General features: G+C 41.9%; 2 protein-coding genes across 4 annotated transcripts; both read right to left on the bottom strand.

The window, feature by feature from the left end:
* Positions 1–34: 34 nt before the first annotated feature.
* On the bottom strand, positions 35–2,676 carry phospho1 (phosphoethanolamine/phosphocholine phosphatase 1). 2 transcript variants are annotated; one of them, XM_084925354.1, is made up of 3 exons: positions 2,547–2,676; positions 2,125–2,198; positions 35–1,777 (listed from the first exon to the last, which is right to left on the bottom strand). In XM_084925354.1, exon 3 carries the CDS (start codon positions 1,662–1,664, stop codon positions 810–812), a length of 855 nt encoding a protein of 284 aa, XP_084781480.1. In that variant the 5' UTR covers positions 1,665–1,777; positions 2,125–2,198; positions 2,547–2,676; the 3' UTR covers positions 35–809. The 2 variants fall into 2 exon arrangements, with proteins under 2 accessions (XP_084781480.1, XP_084781481.1); XM_084925355.1 differs by having other exon boundaries at positions 35–1,615; positions 2,547–2,673.
* On the bottom strand, positions 2,546–22,098 carry znf652 (zinc finger protein 652). Of its 2 annotated transcripts, none has more exons than XM_084925353.1 (6): positions 21,741–22,098; positions 16,187–17,662; positions 13,141–13,288; positions 12,705–12,820; positions 10,058–10,202; positions 2,546–8,182 (listed from the first exon to the last, which is right to left on the bottom strand). In XM_084925353.1, the coding sequence occupies exons 2-6, from the start codon at positions 17,183–17,185 to the stop codon at positions 7,560–7,562; spliced, it is 2,031 nt and encodes a 676-aa protein (XP_084781479.1). In that variant the 5' UTR covers positions 17,186–17,662; positions 21,741–22,098; the 3' UTR covers positions 2,546–7,559. The 2 variants fall into 2 exon arrangements, with proteins under 2 accessions (XP_084781479.1, XP_084781478.1); XM_084925352.1 differs by lacking the exon at positions 21,741–22,098 and adding an exon at positions 18,163–18,731 and having other exon boundaries at positions 4,332–8,182.
* Between the last annotated feature and the right edge of the window lie 81 nt (positions 22,099–22,179).

Here is a 22,179-nt window from a genome sequence, read left to right on the forward strand (position 1 = left end):
TTCTGGCAATGTGATAAAACGTACACAGACACAGTTTCAGTCGATGGCTTTATTCCTGCTGGTGTTGATAATTTCAGTAGGCGAAGCCTACACAATAAAGACAGACTGATAAACATTAACACACACACACACACTCTTGATACACGGTCATTCATACAGTTCTCAATTAGACAGAAGTTAGTGTCTGGGGAACATAAAAAATACTGTTTGGTCAGTTTCAATGCCCTTTGCCATCACATGGCAGTGTAAGTCTGAATTTTATTTAATGGATTTAATGTTGCATATTCAAAAATGTGCAGTTTGTAATAAAACAGTTATGACTGCTATTCGGGAGCACTCAAGTTAGTTGGTTGATATATTTGTCATGTTATTTATACGATTTTTATTGACTGCTGCAGTGATTCCTCACACCACTGACCCACTTTAACATTTACGATCACTCCATGGTCCACACTGAAGGATATTTATTAATCGGATGCTCTCAAACTTTATAGTTATACTGAAATATGCTTTAATATGCTTATATCATTACATTTGATTCCCCACTTTGGGTAACAGCTGAGGTCTTGATGTCTAATGATTAAACCGGGTTTCTATTTCAGGACTGGGGAACAAAAACGTGAGATTCTGGACTGAGGCACGTGTTGGTTGCCAGATAGACACAATGACCCTCGCAGATGGTACAAATATCTTATTGCTGTGCACAACAATTTCTGGGAATATTTTACCTGAGAATATGACTTAAAGTGTCAGCTGGCCCCTTGATTACCCCCCTCTGTGTTACACTCTCTCTCTAAGTGTGTGACCCTTTAATCTGCCACCAGTTTCCGGAGCCGCTGCACCACATCCTCCGCGCTCACCCAAGGCACCGTGACGGCCTTGAACTCCCCTGGCTGGGCTTCGTGGGTCTCGGTGATCAGCCGGTGCATGGGGAAGTCCCTCCGCGGGAAGGCCACGTCGCGGGGACCGAGGGAGAGCGCGGGGCAGAAGTCATTAGCTCCGTCCCCGACGTAGAAGATTCTCTGGTACGGGCGCCCCCGCTCCTGCGTCCTGCGGGCCACGTAGTCCTTGACGATCACCTGCTTGCACATGTTGTCTGGGCACCGGGGGCAGTCGTGAGAGTGGAAGGGCCGCAGCACCAGCCGCCCGTCCTTGTTGAAGGTCGCGGGGTTGGAAAAGATCCGGTGGAACAGCTGGCGGGCCCCGACGCGCCGGAGCCAGCACTCTATGAAGTAGGTGTTGGCATCGGACACCAGTATCACCTCAAAGTCCTTCGCGGGCCGGTTGCGGAGGAACTGGAAGAGGGTGAGCATGCCAGGTGTGGCCGGTATCTTCTCCATGATGCTGCGTATGTCGCTCTCGGTGACCCCCTGCTCCGCCAGGTAGGCCAGCACCCGCTGCATGTATTCGTTGTAGCGGCCGGGCTGATAAGTGTCCGTCAGCCACCCGGGGAGGTGCTGACCCGGGACGGCCTGCACGACCATGTCATCGCTGGTTTCATCCACGATGGTCTCGTCGAAGTCAAAGAAGATCAGGAAGCGCTTGTCAGGGGAGATGTGAGCTGGGTGGGAGGCCATGATCTCTGAGCGCCTGGGTCTCTGGGGTTCCTCCTCGCCTGGGGGATGGGGTGGGACATAACAGCAGTTGAAGATTGAATCCCCCATGATTTACTACGCCACAACTTTTAATATTGCCAAGTGGCATCAAATCTCCACCCCCGCTCTTCTGCTCTCCAGCATCCCACGCAATGGGCCGCGGTGAGGTGGAGGGTGACCTTCTGGGAAACATCAATGCAATAAAGGAGGGTGTGGGGGTTTGGGTGGAGGCAAAGAAGTCAAATATAGATTTCATAACAATAATATAATTTCAATGAAAAGGCACGAAAAAAAATATCTATAAATATAATATAAAGCAGCCAACCAGCAACTGTGTCAGACAAGAGGCGGCAGCAAATTATGGATTTGTGGAGAGGGGGAAAAAGGGTCAAGTATTGTGTAGAAGAGCGAAAAACAAGGTAAGACTCACTTATGCAGTTCCAGCAAGCAAGCAAAACGGTAAGCTACAGATTATATATCCGGGCGGCAGGCCAGCCCTATTCAACTTTTTCACAGGACGTGTGCTTACCTTGGATTTTCCCTGATGTCTACAGTGGATGTCCAGATCCAACCAGTTGACTTCAAACTGTAGCTGGTTTGTTCCTTTATGGGAAGAAAAATACAATGAATGCTAAATCAGTGGAAACGCAGTACGGGACAAACTTAAAAGGCAGACAAATGCCGAAAAAAGGTCAGAGAGCTCATAAAGCACACATAAAGAAAAAACAAACAAACAAACAACTATTAATAGGGATTTTAGACTTTTCTTTAAAAAATAAAAATAGCTTACTGATTAGTAAGAAAAGTCAAGGCTACTTATCAGGCTGCTAATCTAGAAGGGTTTTGTTTTACATAACAGCAGCACAAACATCATGCAGTGAAGGCGATGTGCGCTGGATTGAGGTTTAAAATACTACTACTAATAATAATAATAATAATAATACTAATTACAGATGAGTCACCGGCTCTGGTTCCGATTCCCGGTGTCAGTCAGCTCCGATCCGGTCTCATAGAGGAGAGGTAGAGTTCCGCCGGTCGGCCGGTGGCTCGCGCACTTTTATGTGCCACTCAAACCCACCGGAGCCGCTCTGAACGTGACCGCGCCTCCGAGTCCGCCCATTTAATAGCAGCCTATTGCGCGCGTTCACGATATAAAAAGGTGGAGGAGGGAGGGGATTGTGGGAGTAGGGGGAGGAAGGAAGAAGAAAAACCCATAAGAAATGTGCGCCAGTCTCGTAAATGTAGCCTATTAGTATTTATACATGGCTCCAAACGTGGCATAGCCACATCCACACAATGGAGCATTTACCGAAAAAAAAAAAAAAAAAGAAAAGAAAAGTTGTGGAGAATAAGCACTTCTGGTAGCTGGGAGGTCAATGGGACAAGGTCAAGCTCTCAAGTTTTCCCATTTATACGTCTTTGTGTAATTCCAATTTGGAGTGGAGAGTCAGGGATAACATCTGAATAACCCCATCTCATCTGAATTTGCTAAAGTAACTCAGCCACATTCACTTAAAACAGAACAGTTTTAATGCTCTCTCATGTTCTTACAAAGAGAACAAGCACCTTCCCTCATCCAGGATGATCTGGATTTCCGGCCAATAAGTACTCTTTTGCAAAGGCGGCACAGGGAACGGGGGCAAAGTACCACATGCGAGACATTTGTGAGGATGACTGGAACGAAATCATTTCACATCTGAGAGCAGTGTTGTGTTTTCGTTTATTAACTACAGGGAAACATTAGCATCGCAGCAAGGGAGTTTGTGTTGCTTGCTTGTTTCTCCACGAGACAGCAGTCTAGATAAAACCCTGCAAGTATACTGATTAATGAACCGCACTGCAAGTTTCAGAACGGTGCACACTTGCCTACAAAAACATGGCATGAAGCCCTCCTCTCTTTATCTGCCTGCTGACAGACGGAGGGGGGGCCTCCTCCCTCCTCGACACCGCAAGGCGTAATGACTAACAGCTGGGGAGGCCGACTATTTTCAAGCCCAAATGGGAATGGAGATGTACAGACGGTGTGTTATTATCTCCCCTGCTCATGGAGTGAGCCTTGGTACCTGACCACCCACTCACCAACAGTGAGTCACTCACACTTTTCTCTACCCATCAGCCCGCTCTGCTACCTTATAGGATTATGTGACTCATTGGTGCGCCACTTAAAACCTCCTATGGTGATGGAGGATACACAGCATTTTAGGAGGTATTCTAGCAACAATAAATGCCTTAATGTGACCTCAGTGGAGGTACACGCTGTTAATGCATGAATAAACCTGGCTGAGATGCAACGAGAGATATCCAAGAAGACGATTTTAAACACACTCTTGTAATCTATGTAAGTAGTTATATGGCCTCAAGGTGCATTTGCATGTCTAAGAGGTACAATGTGGGTACTTGACTGTCAAGATCACTACCCTCAAATACAATAAAGCCTGCTGTGACTTTAAAGTGAACAGGAAGTGCTCACAAAGAAGAGGATCTAAAACTTCTCTTGTCAAATAAATGCTCAGCAAAGCAAAGCTGTTGTTGAACCCTGAGGGTCATGTGTAGCCCGCAGCCAATGTTAGGTAACATGTTGTGCCAAGAACCCAGTGAACCTAAAAATAGTAGAGTAAGAGCCACAGTGGCAGCAAGCTACACTTTTCAGGAAAGGAAGGTATGAAAGTTAAACAGACCTGCTGCATTTCATAACCATCCGCATCCAGCAAAGCAAAACACAAACAGAAACTCAGATGTAATAATCATGGCTACTTGTTTTTACTTTTAAAGTTAGCAGTCAGTTAAATGTACATTATCAAAAAAGGCCCAACTCCCCCCCCCCCAACTTCTCCTCAATCCCCAGATAACATACAAAAAAAAGAAAAAAAAAAAAAGAAGACAAACCAGGACATTATAAAGCTGCACATTTTGTACCAGATACAATAATAAAATACGCAATGCTACATTAAGTGGTTAAAAATACGAAGGGGAAAAGTATATTGATTTTTTTAAAACATCTTTAAAGAATATACAATGTTATTTTTCCTTAACTACCCAAGAAATTTAGTAGAAAGTGCATTCTATATAACAAAGAAAGGAGGAGGAGAATCATTCTGCAAACCGAGAAAACAAGACATGACAGAAAAGGGGGAAAACTGCATGAACAGATAAAAACAAAGAAGTGCGTGGAGGGGCTAGTGTAAAGTCGCCAAAGCAGGAGGAAGATCCCTTTCATGTTAAAGGGAGCCCATACTGGAGAAAACAAAAAGTGTATTTCAATGATTTGATTTGAGCAGACACTGAAAGAAAATGTCCTTTATTTTGCCATGGTCCAATTCACACTACCCACCTCCACCTGGGATTCTCCTCCTTTCCTTGCCTAAAAAACATCCACTCAAAGTAATCACCTCCATCTCCACCCTTTCCCGTGCAGCCACAACTGCTCTCTGTTCCACAATGCATTGTCAGTCCCACCCCTCCCTCCCTTCCCTGCGCCTCACCCACGCAGCAGTAAAGTGCAGAGAATACACACAAGTGAAAAGGCTTTAAAAACAAAACAAAACAAAAAAAAAGAAAAATCCATACTGCAAAATGCTGAATCACAGCAGTGAACCAGAGGGGACAGGATGATAAGCAAATAATGCAGCAGTATTAAGACCCACAGAAATGGCAGGATAATTGCAGGTCTCAAATCCAAAAAGAGACTAAACAATGGAGCTTAACCACTTCAGACTGACCACCATTAGAATGATACAAAGAGGGTCGTGGTAGATTTACTGCTATTGTTCAGGTCAGGTATCCCAAAATAGGCGTACATTGGGGCACACTGTGTAAAAGCAGCTTTTGGTACAAGAGCACTGGGGACAATCAGACAGACACAGACTGCATGCACTCATACACACAGACACACTCTAAACACACGATCAGACTGAATGAAGGGGAAAACCAAGCAATCCCAAATTCATTCCAACGCAAGCCAACCTTTTTCTTCTTTTACACAAGTAACATTCACACTGTTGGCTATTACATTAATAAATGTAATTTCTTTAGCTGATTTGATCAAACATATGCTTATCTATACAAGAATTCCAAGTATTAGAAGTTATATGACCACTGCTTCTTATCCTGTCATTTCCTATCATGTGCTAATAACAGTATATCTACATGACAGAAGCATTCATTAGCTTAAAACTGAGCAGAAGACATTAAAATTAAATAATAATAAAAAAAACCCAAACAAAAATAAAAAACAAAACAAACAAAAAAAAAAAAACATACATATGAGTTATCGGCCATCATTCTGCGTAGGCAACATTCAGCAACTTTAGACATGCATTTGCCTGTGTGGATCAAAGTATGTCAGTACGATCAAAGTACAAAAGAAAATAAAAAAGTAACGCCACCCCACACCAAACCGTGGAATATAGGCTGAGAGGAATATGCATAATTTCCCATTAAGAACTTTGATGAGTAAAGGTCCCAGTTGTGTATACTGTGTGTGTGTGTCAAATGACCTTTAACATGATAACCCGTATCATCGACAGCAGCGAAGGGAGGTGGGATATATCCTGATGGGGCCACGTGGTTGGCCCCTCACAGTGGCAGTACTCGACAGTCATCCGTTATCTAAAAGCTTCTGTTGGCCAACAGTATTGAAAGCTGAGGCAGCACTGATTAAAGTAAATAAATCAGTGACCATGTGGTCTTTTGTGTGTATGCGTGTGCTTGAAAAAGTGTGAGGAGTGAGTGTGTGCGCGCCTAGGCAATGTCCTGCATAACTAGAGTTGTCTTGATCGCAAAATATCTAGTCAAACCTTGGATGCGCAGCAGAAAAGCTCAACTGGCAAGACATGTTCTGTATGACACAATACAATGCTATTATGTAGTTCATACTTCTGAAAATTAAGAAAAAAAGCAAAAACAAAAGAAACATTTCATGTACTGGAATGGAAAGCACCATTTTATCATGTAATGAATCTCAGACTAAGTCCAGATTCAATTAACCACTTACAAAATCTTTTGACCAAATGTCCTTTTACAAAGTTCCTCCCCCCTTCCTTACTGTAACCTATGGCACTGCATCTTGCACAACTTCTGTTGCCCCTCTGACAGAAAGGCCAGGACTTGACCTTAACACAGAGAAAGGCTCAGGTAGAACCAGTTACAACATTCATTAAACGTTTCTGTGGGGCCCCAAGGCTCTGCAGTACAACTAGGAGGACAGGTGCAGTATTGCTATGGGGAGGACCTACACAGAAAGCTCAAGCCCTGACCAATGTGCAACCTTATGGTCAAGTTGACATAAGGAGAAATCAGTGACACTGATCTTTTGATCAGTGAAGCCCAGGTAATACATGAGACGACTTCCATCAGCAGCTTTTGATGAAAATAATGTACAGACTGAGAACTTGCACTAAAATTGTTTTCTGTAGAAGAAATTGTTGAAGAAAATATTTGTCAGTTGAGCAGGATTTTAAAGTAGAGGTGTTACATGATGTGTACACTGAGGGTGCATAAGTCTGTATCTTCAGAACACACAGGGGTGTGTAAAGTTTAGCTTGAGTTACATAAATCTGTTCGACAGGAGCACCTTTGCTTTATGTCCACACAGAAAGAGCTTCAACCACATTTTTCAGTGATCTATCTCATCCTTTTCTAATAGGAAAAAGAGAAGTACTCATAACAGTTAGCACGACTGTGTAATGCATTGTGTTTTACTTGCACTATATACACAAATGTTTTAAACAAAAGCACGTAATTACAGTGCTGTTTACTGGGCTCTGAGCACTTATAAAACACACATTTGATTTCAGTGCCTGAAGTCTCCTGTGTAGACACATACTGAGTAATGGTGCTGGTCACGCTACGCCTTCTCTGTAGACATGGCTTTGGGGGCCTTGAAACTAAAAAACTGAGGCAGGACTATGAGAAGACGTGGAACAAGGCGCGGTTTGGTGCTGGCCTACAGACCAGCAGCACAGTTCAGTGGTGCTGCGGGGCTCCGGGGCCCTTATCGGGAGGGGCCATGTGGTGCAGGTAGCTGCTGTCTTCGTGCCCACAGTGGTTTAGGGGCTCACTCTTAAAAAGAGCTGGAGGTGGGGGGAGGTGGGAGACAGGGGGCACTGCTAGGTGGTGGTGGGGGTGAGGTTGGGCATGTTGGGGTGTGCTTGAGAGGTGCTGCTGGGTTGATGAGGGGTGGGGATGATGGTGAGAGGGCGCTGAGTGGAGTGGCACATGGGAAAATGTGTGCCCCACAGTGCCTTCAGGAGGAATAGACCCTCCTGTTGGGTTGAGGCCCATGTTTGCTGAGGTGGTGGCCAGGGTGGCAGTTGAGGGCCCAGGGCCAGAGGTTGAGGAAGATGAGGAGAAGGTGTTGGAAAAGATCCGGACAGGCACAGGTGGGCCGCTAGTCTGCAGAACAACGGGGCTGGTGACCCGGAAACACTTCTCTTTGTGTGCTTTGAGCATGTTGGAGAAGCGGAAGCGTTGGCCGCACACCTCGCAGGGATAGGGCTTCTCGCCTGTGTGGGTGCGGCGGTGGCGTTTCATGTTGGGTCGGCTGGTGAAGCTCTTCCCACAGATCTCACAAATGAAAGGCTTCTCCCCTGCATAGATTCATAAAAAACAACAACACTGAATGAGAAAAAAGAACAGTTTCTACCAATTAACAAGAAGAATGGAGCACAGGGGAAAAAAAATGCATTACAATAAAGTCATTCGGTGTCAAAAGTGAGGGTTAGAAAGTGTTAAATATTCAACAAAGTTAACCATCCCCCCCTTTAACAATTTCCCTCTGCAGAGAGCAACAGTTCTCTTTTAAATATGTAAATAAGTTTTTGCTGTCAACCCACCCACTCCGCAGGAAGCTATTACAATTCACACTTTGAGCAGAGGAGATGTGAAAGTGAACAACAGCAGCTCCGTTGGATTGTCGCTCTCATTAACCTCCCTCCATGGAGCCACTGAATGTGCCTGCTACCACCCACACAGCCATCTATTAACAGGCTGCTGAAGGGCTCTCTAAATGCCTTATTCTTGCATGTTATGTGTGAAGCTCCTCCACACTAAATGAATATCAAAAGGTGACAGTTAATGTGCTAGTCTTCTGTAACTGTTACCTTACATTCACTCATGAGAATTCACATGGAAAAAAAAAAAAAATCTGTATGCAGTGAACCAAACTTTGGGTGTTGAAAGTGTATGCTTCCTATTACAGAGCATGACTGGGTGTGTCTCCTCCTGGATGAGGCTAAATTGGTTGGTAGCAGCAGGGAGAGGAGAGGGTAGCATAATTACACATCACAAATAGAACTGTGAGAGCCTATGGAGTGCAGTGTGTCCACCCACGACAGGCACGGCTGGTGAAAAACAGTGAAGGACATACAAGCATCACTGCTTAGCAGTGGTCTTAGAAATAGCAATGCAGCAGAGACAGAAAATCAAAGGGGTGTAATACAGCATGTGTTTGGGTAGTCATTATAAGCCACAGTATATGCAAGGCTCCTCTTTGATGTAGAACATCCCTCTCATTAAAAATTCTGGGCAAAGTCTCCTGCTCTTACCACTATAATGTTCCTGTTGGCAACTCCCCATCTGATTCTTTTTTTAGGATGAGTATGGTGACTGGGTGGCTGGTAAAGCAGGCCAATGAAGGATGGTAAATGTTTGATAAACTTAAAAAACTTAAAAGTAAAATAAATCTATAGTCATTTGAGACTTTTGTTATATTTCAATAAGAGTAGAAAGTGCTGTAACTGTCAAGCAAAGGACAAAAAAAGATTTAGGAAACAACTGGTCTGTATGAAATGTAATTTTCCCCTCAACAGCTGGGCCAACTTGGTCTTTGTAATTTGCTTCTGCACGACTGCATTTAAATATAAGCTGGGAGGAAACTATGCAAACATGGAAAACAGAAGGGCAAGACATTTGTCGACTAAAGTAGCAAGTATCTGCTGAGTAGTCATTTCTTTGTTTTAGTTGACTGCAGAAAAAGAAATGTAAATTAAAAAAAAAAAAAAAAAAATGGGAGTTTTATTTTTATATAGACTATGATCAATGCCAAAAAAAAAAAAATACTGTTTACATATATCAGACTTGAGGGTTGTGTGTAACCAGTTAGTGACATTATTTACTGAAGAATCCACAGTGGAGACATTACATTATTTGAAACTGGAATCTCCTGCTGTGGAGAAACTACAACTAGGGTACTATGTTTGAGTGCAGCCTCGTTCAGTTTCTACAAGCAAAGTGATGAGTTTTCTATAAAGCTTCCTGATTTCATAGAAATGCCTCACCACTTAAAAAGGGCTCTGAAACTAGAATTGGTTTCCTGCATTTAAAAAGCAGGCTAATACTGTCACTCATGTTTTTGCAGAAAGTCCATAGGTTTCAGAGCCATATGGATTATCACATGCCTGATTGGCATGTGTGATTTTCCCAGAACACTTATGGAACTTAAAAGACCCACACTTGTTTCTCACCTGTGTGTGTCTTCATGTGCTCATCAAAGTACTGTTTCATGTTGAAGTCTTTGCCACACCACTGGCACATGAACTGCTTGTGTCCGATGTGAATGCTCATGTGGGAGCGCAGCTGGTACTTGTACTGGAACCGTTCGTCACAGTTCTACAGCAGAAACAACAGATGCGTTCAGATAACATGTCCACACACACACACACACACACAGTCAGTACAACAGCATGCACACAAAAAAAAAAAAAAAAAGCACACTTGCTGACACACAGAAATTGACAATCTGATTTAGATAAAACATTTATCATGCGCTAATGTGAAAATAGAAGTGAAATGTTTATTTTGACAACCGTAACCCAAGTAAATCAGTAAGGGTTTAAGACAGAACCGTAACATTGTTCAATCATAAAACAGCTTTTGATGTGACAAAAGCTGCTTCAGCTCTGACAATAAATCACTTATTGCTTTTGGCTGCTTCCTTGTTTTGTCCCAAATGATAATTTTGTGAAAATGTCAATGTTATTATTTAACATTTTCATAACTGTTGTTGTTGTTGTTAAATATAACTGTTGTGTGGCATTATTTAGAGTTATATGTACACTGCTGTGTAGGGACTGCTTTATGACGCATTACGCTTAAGAAACGCAGTTAGTTCCACAATCCAGCACCACTGCTCAGGTTATTTTGGTGCATGCAGCAACACTGTATTTGCAATCTGGTTTGAAGTGAAGTATTCATAATCTTAATGTGGCACCACCTGACCAATTAAATGTCAGTAAGGGAAGAAAAGCTGCTTCTATAAACAGCCTATATACTTATTAAGGATATAGTTGAATATTTGATGACGACCTCAAACATCTGATTAGAGTAACTCCACCTCCATACATAGTTCTGGTTTGACCCCCATTTAAATAGTTGGGGAATGTAAAGGTCTTCGGCTGAAGTAAAACACTGTTTCAACTGTACCCAACCCAGCTGAACACGAAAAACAAAACAAAACAACCATCATGTCACACAACATAACAAAACGCTTCTCTCACAGATGTCACATGCATACATTGAACATTTATTCCTTCAGCTATTTAACGCTTCAGTTAATTGGTGAACTGTGTTCCTGCGTGGTTTTCTAATATTTGACATGGTCTGGCTTTAGCGCCTCTGTAGAACGTTGTCCACTGAATGCAAAACACACAGTGCACAGTCAACATCTGGAAGACACTGACTATTTTAGGTTATTCACAAACCACAGGACACAGATGTCTCCCAGCTGAAACTTACTGGTGTAAGTCTGCTTTTACAGCACACAACAAAAAAAATTCTGTCACTCCATTCAAGTGATCAAACTAGTTTCAAACATATAATTGAATTAAAATAAATAAAATCAACAGTAAAATTCACACCAAAAATAAATAAGAAGGGGGGTGGTGAAATTTAAATGTTTGCTTATATAAAAATTTCTAAAGCCACTGCACTCTCAGCATTATATAATTTTATTTGTTCAAGGGTATTTGAAGACAGTATGTAAATTAAACCATGCCTGCTGAAAAGGAAGCGAGTAACCACTATTATATGCCCTCCATGTTATGTAAATGATCTTTAACGCAAATATTTCAACTGCAACAAAACCCTGTGAAATTGTAAAAATAAAATGGCCTGTATTTGTATAGCGCTTTTCTAGTCCCTAAGGACCCCAAAGCGCTTTACACAACCTGTCATCCACCCATTCACACACACATTCACACACTGGTGATGGCAAGCTACATTGTAGCCACAGCCACCCTGGGGCGCACTGACAGAGGCGAGGCTGTCGGACACTGGCACCACCGGGCCCTCTGACGCCACCAGTAGGCAACGGATGAAGTGTCTTGCCCAAGGACACAACGACCGAGGAGCCGGGGCTCGAACCGGCAACCTTCCGATTACAAGGCGAACTCCCAACTCTTGAGCCACGATCGCCCCGATGTGATTTAAAAATTATTTTTTTATTTTTTTATTCATAACAAGTATGAACTCAAATAAGGCCAGCCAAAGAAATCTGTGCCTAAGGTACAGAAATCCTCTAGATACATGGATTAGCAGTAATCTATTTCCTCTTAAGTTTTACCACAGTTTTAAACTTTAGTTGTGGTGGGGACTGGGACACAAAAGCACTGGATTACGTGAATAAATAAGTCAATGAGCAAATAATACCCTTTAAGTTTTATGTGCTACAAATAAATAACTTAGAACTGCTGCATCCAAGTCTCTTATTATGCAGATGAACTGCTGGTCTACCATCTGCAGCCATACTCCTCTGAGGCCTCCATGAGTTTGGTATAGTGGCACATGAACTTGTTCTCCACCCTAAACAGGTTCTGGTTTCAACAGCCCTTCAGCTCACAGGATCTCCAGAGTGGGAGGAGGACAACAGCCACAAGCTCTAGTCCACAACAGGAGACTGGAGGAAAACAGGAGATGGAAAAGCCCAGACTAGGTGCTTAGCACACCCTGAAGTTTATATATATAGGTCAAAGGATTGTCCACAAGTAAACGGACTGTGGATGCATTGTTCTCTCAAACAAACAAAAAATAATAACACCCAAATATACTTTGATGGTTTATGTAGGGGAAATACCGATTCGGTCACTGTTTGAAGTCTATTGTTAGACATCTTACCTCACAACGAAAGGGCTTCTCTCCAGAGTGCTGGAGTGAGTGAACTTTCAAAGACATACTGCGCTTAAATGACTTCCCACACGTTTCACAGGTGAATGGCATGTCCTTCGTATGAGCTGGATTTAAGAGAAAAAAATGCAAGTGAGATAGCTAAATCATAACAAACTAATCAAATTAAAGTTTTAACTAAATTGGTATTGCTTGAATAAATGCTATGACGAGACATGATCATACAAAAGAATTTACATTTCACAATATTAAAAAAAAAAAAAAAAAAAAAAAAAAAAAAAAGGCAGCATGTTGTCACTAAAGACACTATGTTGAGTATCTATAAGAAAAAAAATGGATCTTGTACAGGTGAATATTATTTAATTGAAAGCCATGTGGTGTCTCACACTTCTAGATATCACAGTAACAGACAGCAGCTGCAACTTACCAACCATGTGCTTTCGGACGTGAGCCATAGTGTAGAATTTTTTCTCACAGATTTCACATGAGAACTTCTTTTCTGCATAGCCATGCACAATTTTGATGTGCTCATGCAATGACCAGAGCTTCTTAAAAGACTTGCTGCAGGAAACACACTGAAGAACAACAACAACAAAAATGTATAAAAAGAAGACAAAAAAATATTAATATTAAGCATTTTGTGTTGATCAGCCAGAATTCTTTTATTATACTCCAGCGCCCTCTGCTGGGCAAAAAAAGTCAAAAAGTCAGCAAGGGTTTATCTTGCTGAAATCCCTCTAAATCCTACCATCAAAGTAAAAACGGAAGCGGCCAAATCATCATAACTAAATCATTACTCTTGATTTAAAAAACAACAACAACAAAAAACTTCAATAGTAATACTTCCTTCTTAAATCATACCGAACATAATGCAACCCGATCAAAAGACCATTTTAATTTCAAAGTATAAATCAGTGGTACTTGGACAGTTGCAGACATGTCCAAGTACTATACATTGATGTTTGGCCATGACCAAACATCAAACTGGGCGTTGCAGTCATTTCTGTCTAGCATGAGTTTTATGGTTAGGCTGTTATCTCCCTAAAATAAAATATCTTGCAGTGTGACAAGATAACAACCAGATGAACTGTGAAAAAGTATCCACACAAACAAAGTGGCCAAAAAAACCAAATACAGTTTCTTCCAGCTGCCTTTTAGCATGTGATTGCCAAGATATCATGTGAATTTTTTCCAACAACGTGTTCCTTTTTTCCATGTTAACAAAATCAATCAATAAATAAAATGAAACACTGTGGAACCAGTTGTGTGCACATACTCTTACATCTCACCCTGGAGCTCTTTCACAGCTGCCACCGGTACTGCTGGTAGCATCACAAGTGTGTTTATATACAGATGTTCATGTTTTAAAGTCAGCCTACTCAAAAAAGATCCACATTTTGCCATAGTACAAATGGTTGTATAGACATGTTTAAAAGATTCCTAATTTCCCTTTGTTTTATATTGTAATATAACTACTGTTCTCTTTGGTCATCAGAAAAGCTGACAGAAAACATGAAAGTGGAAAAACTGAAGTTCATAATTCAGAGCCTTTTAAATTAGATTGTTAGTACACATGCACAGGAATTACTTATTTTGAGAGTTGCTTCAAGGACAAAAAATAAGGGGGAAAAACAAACAAAAAAGAAAAAGAAAAAAGAAACAGTTGCACAATTACACATATTATATCTCCATGACGTGAGAACAGGTTTCTTTATACCCTGTAATTGTTTCAAACTGTTTCGGGTGGCTCAGAGGAAGCTGCTCAAATAACATTTTCTTTGAACTGCAGATGCAAATCAAGCAGAACAAACCAAGGGCTAAATAAAGCTGCTAAAAACAGCTGTATAACCCTTGGGGATTCAGATGCTGAGTCGCCTTTTTCAATTTTAGAGAAGTAAAACCACAATGCACCTTCTTTCACTGAAATATTTTTGATAATAGATGGCTGATCTAAATAACGTCAGTTTCAGATGTCCTGTATCTAAAATATTGCTTAAGCATTACCAGTAATGCACACATGACTTCAAACAAAATACAATTAGTATTTTTAGGTTGCATATTTGACAGAAATTTTCTGTGCTGCTTTACCCCAAACCATGACAATGTTGTTATCAATAGCTTATGAAGTAAATTCAACACAAACTCCTACAGTTGTATTGTTGTGGTGGCTGAAAACAATATGGCCCTCAAAACATGGAGCCAGCACACAATCTAAACATAAATTACACAGGAAATGCATGACCGAGCTCAGATTTCCCGTCATTTCTTCAAAGCACACCGCAGCTTAAGTTATGTTTCAGGAGATAAAATGTTATGGCATTTTTTTGTGTGCTTTTACTTTCATGGTAATAACTTCTAATTACCATTGTCTAGGTAGAATTTTTATATAGCAGTCCATGATAACTTTAGACTTTTTCCAAAACTTAATGAATATCAAAAGGGGAAAGAAAGCTACAGAAATACTGCAGAATTTTAAGGTTAATATCATGGCTAATGTGACAAGTCAAACACTTCTGGAATTCAGGAATATCTAATTCAGCTAAATTAAATTTCTTGCTATATGTGCTTTTTACTGACCTTTCTGCATATTTCATAACTGATATCTGTTTTAATTAGTGAGTGATGAATGTTGTATAATGGCTGCATAACATCACTAGCATGAAGCACCTTGAAAGCTGCATCCCCCGTGAAATGACTGTTGGCCACCTTAGTTAAAAAGCCACACTCTTCTCCTGTGAGCTAACAGCTGAAAACCCACTTTCAGTTCTCAGCTGCCGCTACGTTCAAACCGCCACATAAATTAGCTGAGAGAGCTCCGAGTCTGCTGCTGCTAGCAAGTTACTGAAACTTTTAGCAATCAGTTTTCTCTTTGAAAATTGAACTTTTTAAAGTGTCAAATGTTGCCTTTAGATTTTCTAACAAAATAAATGCCAACATCAACCAAGAGGGTATCATAGTCATCAGGTCACAAGTTTGGTCACATTAAAATGTTTTAAACAAAGTGATTGCTTTCACATACCACAATAACTTTAGTGGCAGAAAACGGCATCCTGACTTAATACTACAGTTACATTGGATGGGTGGATGGATGGATATATATATATTTTTTTCCCCTATTTTTTTTTTTAAATACATGACTACAAATTCTAATCAGTTAAATATGACTGATTTCAGTTCAAATGTAATTTAGAAATAAACTGAAACCTGCCAGAAATATACTTAAATATATGCTGAAAAATACAATATTATAATTACTAATACATAAGAATTTGTGTCCGCAGGTGTCAAAGAGGAGCCTGGGGTTGGAGCAGCAGATAAGGCTGTAGTACAGGTGCACAAGTCTCATGGCTTAGAGGAAAGTCTTGTTCTAATTTATCTAAACATCTTTATACGTAAGAATATATTAAACCTCTTTCTCCAGAATAAAATTTACAAGAGTAACTACACAAATATCAGATAAAGGTTTGGATTACCTGAATGTTCTTCTCACAATCAGTCTGCTGGTGCAAGGCTAGCTCACTCTCCAAGACAAACTTTTTGCCGCACTTGTCACAGATCTGCATTCGTCTGTGTGTAACATTCATGTGCTTCTCCAGGTACCAGCGTGTGTTGAATACTCGAGGACATTTTTCACATGCCAGCATCTCCTTCTCCTCCACCTCTGCTTTCCCTCCTGATGGTACAGTAGGAGAAGAGGAGGGAGCTGACCTAGCTGACCTGCCTTTGCTCTTTGGAGGCTCTGTGCGTTTCCGTCGCCCTCTGGTAGTCATTCCAGCAGGGGTAGCACCCAGAGCTGTTCGCAGACTTTTCCTCCGTGGCTGGCTGGAAGCTGCTGCACTACTAGACCCTCGACGGGTTCTCTTTGACCGCGTTCTTTGACTTTCAACTTCATCTTCCTCCTCATCTTCCTCCTCATCCTCCTCAGGGCTCTCATCTTCCTCCTCCTCCTCCTCCTCTTCATCGTCGTCATCATCACTTCCAGCTCTTTCAGAGTCATCTGCTGTGGTTCCAGTTTTATTGTCCCCTTTGGATACATGAAGTGTCTGGTTGTTCAGGTTGACCTCCACAATGATTTGCTCACGCTTGAAACTCTCCTCACCATCCTCACCCTCTTCTTCCTCCTCATCTTCATCATCATCTTCAGTATCATCAGAGGATCCATCATTGCCTGCCTGGGACCCCTGTGTCCCCACCTCCTGCCCAGCCCCCCCCTCTCTGAAATACTGCTGATGTTGGTGTTGACCAATGTTCTGATCTCCCATGGATGTCTTGGCTGCCATTTTATTGTCCACTAACACAGAATAAGGCTTGCCACCAACCTCCCTCTTATAAATCTTTCCCGTCAAGTCCAGGTCTGGGTTAGGAGAGTGAAAGTAGGACTGGGACACCGGTGCCCTGCGTCCTTCCTCCTGTGACATCCCGCCAAGACTAGGGATGGAAACCTCTTCCTTGAGGCTTTGACAGGATTTCATGAAGAGGGAGAAGGTATGGAGGGGTACAGTTAGTAGGAGCACAGGGCAACGGAAAAGAGTAACAGCGGTGGTAACTAGGTAGACTAGCCTACCCTACAAGGAGAGGCAGGGGACACCACACTAATCCCCCACCCTCCTTCTACTGAAAAGACAGGAAGGAGGGGATGAGGTGAGAGACAGTCAACCGGATTCAAAGAGAGCATCCATGCCGTCCAAGCAAAGAACTGCAGCTGTATAGACATACAATCAGTTCCAACTTTTGTACCATGTGCTTAAGAATCAGAAAGCAAAACAAAAGTCTTAACGTTGATTCTCAACATTTAAAATTATCCCCTCCAGTTGTTGAGCTGCAGGCTGCTGCCCTGCAGAGCGCAAGTCTTCAAACAGCAGAGCAGGTAAAGATGAGCTGAATACCAAAAACGGAAATGCTGTAAGGACCTCTGCGTCTTGCTTGAACAGCCATTTGTTGTGCATTACCTATGAGATAAGACAAAGAAACAGAAGAATATAGATGAGAGTGTTCCGTGTGACCTGAAACTACAGCCATATTGTCAAGTTCTGAACAGTGAGTGCCACACTTGGCCACAAATGTTTCAGTGTTGTGTGTAGGAGTGGAAACCACAGCTTTCACACATGAATGCGAGTGAATTCAATTTCAACAAATGAGCAGTCTAAATATTTCTAAACCACAACTGAAACACCTCGTTATAAAGCAGAGACAGTTTGCTTTATAGAGTGACACGGCAACATTCATGCTTGCAATAAGGACATATTTAGATCAACTAAAGTGCAACAAGTCACAACTTCTTCTCAATACTGAAAATATGTAACATATCTTCTTAAAGACGATCTGATCGATGTTAATGCTAGAGCAGAAAACAGCCTGTTTGTTAAACACCATCGGTTGTCTATGCACAAACACCGATGCAATCACAACTACCTACAATCTGAAACTAAATAAATAAATTGGTACTCACTCAGTCCTAACTGTGTTCCAGTGGTGGTTAGAGACCATTTACAGAAATACTTCTCAGAAAGCAAAAGCCAGATTCAAGTCCTAAAGCACACTGATTAAACAACACAAGATCTTCTTCAACATCACACATGCACAAACCTCCCATTGACTGTTGGAGAGTATAGTGTAACCACAGCTTAGGAGCTTGTATTGCAAATACAACCACAGGAAACTGTATGTCAACCTTTCAGTGAAGCCGAAGTAGTGCACTTCTTGTAACCAACAGTATTATCACTGTGCTCATGCAAGTAACAGCTCAAAAAACATTGAATCAAAGAGTAATGTATTACTTATGTATGATGTTGCCTTTGGTGTACATGTAATCCTGGAACTGACCCTGGATGACAGGTTGCTGACCTTGAACAACCCTACACCCTACAAACCATTTTGAGTGTGCACCAGGGCGGTTTGCTCGCTAGAAAACCTCCCCCCATGCAATAAACAAAAATTACATTTCCTTTCCAGGAGACAGCAAACATCCTCTCCTCAGAATCTTCACAAACATCTTATGCTTAAATTTCAAGAACTGACACACCACCGTCTACAAAGAAATCACAAACAGGCTAACAGGTACTTTCACATTCACACACCCCCCCACTCCACCCATGAACTCTGCTTTGTTCTGATGTTTAATTTAAAGTCACCATTAGAAAAGAGTTTCTGTAAATGCCAGAAAAAGGAGCATTACTGTGCAAATAATGGGAAATGCAGCTGAGACGATGGGTCACACTTTGTAATTAAGGCATAAGCCTAATTATTTTACCGTGATCAAATATTAATCATAATGAGTTCTCTGAGGCTTAACCAGATCATTATTTGTCAGTTAAACTGTTGGTGTAATTTGTGGTGTCTTACATTTACTACCACTGATTTAATCCTACCTGGCAACAGAAGCTGCACCTACTGAAAATAATCTCGAATAAAACCAGATTAATTAAAAATAGGCTATGAAACTTTGGTGATCCAAACTGTGAGCTTAAGCCATCTTATTTAACATTTTCTTTCTAATTCACTGGTCGTTTTCCCAAAGATTGTCTTTTCACCTCAAGACTTGGTGCGTATATCTGGTGAATTTGATCCTCTGTAGATAAGCATGTTGCAGTGAAGGCAGAGATAAGCTGAACTAAAGCAATTTTTTAAGCCAGAGATTAATCAGTTGGTTCTACCTCATTTTGCATGCAAAAAAGTAAGCCATTTATGTAGACTTTGGGTATGCACATATAAGGCACACCTGCCTTCCTGTGTAGGCTGACTCTGATCCTTTCTGAGAATTGGACAGGAGCTCTGAGAGCATTAAGACCACAAGGGGAGGGCAAGCTCGGCACTGACAGAGCAACTTAACTCACATGGTAGTCCTATTCACAAAGCCCAATAGATTATCCTGTGTCTAGATGACAGAGCAATATAAACTGCAAGAGAACCCCCATGCCTAAACATGCAATTATGCTGGTTTACATTCTCGTTTGAAAAAAAGGCATGCTTGCACAACAACACAGCCAATTTATTACTATACCAATATAAAACTGATCAAAAAGACATTATTGCTGATCATTTTTGAAATAAAAATAAAAAAAGCACATAAACGGTGTGGTTATACAACCTTGTTGAGTATAACCCTTCTACTGCTTATCATTATCAACGATGAGTCATTTTGGGGTTTCACTCTCTGTGAAATAATGCAGTCCTTTGATGTGGGAATCAAGCAGAGCGCAGACTTCTCAATATCACGAGTAATTAGTTTACACATTCACCTTGTAGGATAGGGAGGTCAAACTTTTAGAAATGTAGATCGTTTTGCAACTGCCTATTGAAGCTTTAACAGCTTTCAAAGATGAACTTTGTACCCTGATGCAAAAAAAGAAAAAGAGCATCAATGAATGTCTGGATTACTGAAATGACCTGTCAGCCAGAGAATTACTAATGCTCAGCAAAAGTTGCAGAGAAATCAAAGTTTTTTCAGCAATGGCCAATTCATAGCTGTCCTCAATCACGTTTCAGAGAAGCCAGAACTCATTTCATATGTAAGCCGCAAAGCCAGTCATATACCGGATAGATGCTACTGTGGCTTAAGATATTTGTATGACACAGGATGGGAGTGTAACTGCAACGGCAGCATACAACACTTAAAACCCATCAGCATTAAATAGTACACATGCTGACAAGTACTTGGCTAAACTTTGACAGTTAAGCAGAGGAGACCTTTGAAGTCAAAATGTGTCACGTTTGCTTCGTACTATGCAGCAGTGCTACTCAAATCCATGCACCCTCTTGAGTCTAGACTTTAATGAGCTTTCCCTTTTGCAGCTTGTGGAGGACCTTGTGAAGGTTCACATTCCTGACTCTGTCCAAACTCATAAGACCTTAACCAGCTCACTGTGTGGTGCACTGCAGGGGTGCTCCATGCCTCGGTAGGTATTTGGCCCTCAAACCCATAATCGAGGTCATAGAGCAGTACCTAGGGTTTTTGATATAGCACATATCATTTTAGGCACTACACGAAGTGGTCAAGGAATATGTCAGCTCCCATCTCTTCCACACCAGCTTTTTAGGAGACACTGCTGAGCTGTTTACTTCTGGGATATCTCTATTATGGATAAGGAAAGAAAACATGGTAGCCTTTAGCACTTACTTTGACACTCTGATTTGGACTGTGAAAACACACCGAAACGTGACTATAATAAAAAAGGGCTTCATATGCATCAAAACTAAGTAAATCACATGCGCATATGAATTTGTTTTCGTCGGGTTGGATGCAGCGTATTCAGCTACAAGACTTGCAGTTAACGCTGCAGTGTGTTTGAAGCAAAGAAAGGGTTAAAACAAAAAGGCAACATTGTACAACGAACAACAGTAACGTTGTGCAGGCCAGGCCAACTTAGGCTACTTAGCTAGCTAGCAGTAGTCCATAGGTACTAACCTGCACACACATGACAAGCTAACTTGGCTACATTAGCTCAAGGTGCAGCCATTAGATGTTTTAGTGCAGTTAAGGTCACTTCATTTGGAGAACAGTCATATTAATACACAAGCACTACAATCTAAAGGCTGGTGTTTGCAGACAGGCAGTAGCTTCCAACAAAAGAGTAGTTTCACTTTAAAAAAAAAAAAAAAACATAAACCGCCCAGGTTGGTGCTAGTTAGCTCAAAGCTAGCGTTAACGTCAATATTTAGCATTAACGTTACATTTAATTTCGATGCTGCACTCCGAAGGGAAAGTCTGACAGTTTTTGGACCCTCGTGAAGCTAAACGAAAAGCTGATGTCATAATTTGTCATCAGTGTTTCTCTCTTGCTGTGGTGCAGTATGAAAAATGCCGCTTTCTCAACAAAACCCAGACTGCTCTACTGGTAAACCCACTCAACTCGACACTGTCATAAAGTCAGCGCTAGCCGGGCTCGCAGACTGCTCTCACCGTAGCTTCGGCCCCGCACTACCGGCGAACCACGGCTGCTGTTTCCGACAGCTGTCATGCGTGTCACACACGTAAGTGCTTAAAATCAACTAAAACAGCGATATTTTGTTGTCGGTTTGCTGGCTTACCTCCGTCAGGGCGACCTTCTTCTTGCGTTCGTGCAATCAGAGTTGCACAGATTCAGGGTTGCACACGCATTTCTCCCTCCCTCTCTCTTTTCATTCACGGATATGCATTTAGACGGGCCACTGCCACTGGTCTTTGTGTGCAAAATGTGGGCGCTTATTTGTTTATGTCCGCTATAGACTGCGGAGATATCTACGCATCGGCGTCCTCAACCCCGCTACGTGGCCCGGCCAAGCTCTCGCGTGTACTACCGTCGTCCCGCGCTCATCCCAGGCATCCAGGCCGCTGTCTGGATGGGCGCGCGGCAGCTTGTCTGGTCTGGATTCTTTTCGTCTCCCCTCCAAAGCAGACAGGGCACGGCGCGCGCACACGTGCTGAGCTTAAATCCTTGATTGATGAAATCATAATGAGAAGACCCCGAGGGCCGTTTAATCCTCCCAG

The sequence above is a fragment of the Perissodus microlepis genome, chromosome 4 (assembly GCF_051167445.1).
Source record: "Perissodus microlepis isolate ML-2025 ecotype Zambia chromosome 4, ASM5116744v1, whole genome shotgun sequence".
Classification (NCBI taxonomy): Eukaryota; Metazoa; Chordata; class Actinopteri; order Cichliformes; family Cichlidae; genus Perissodus; species Perissodus microlepis.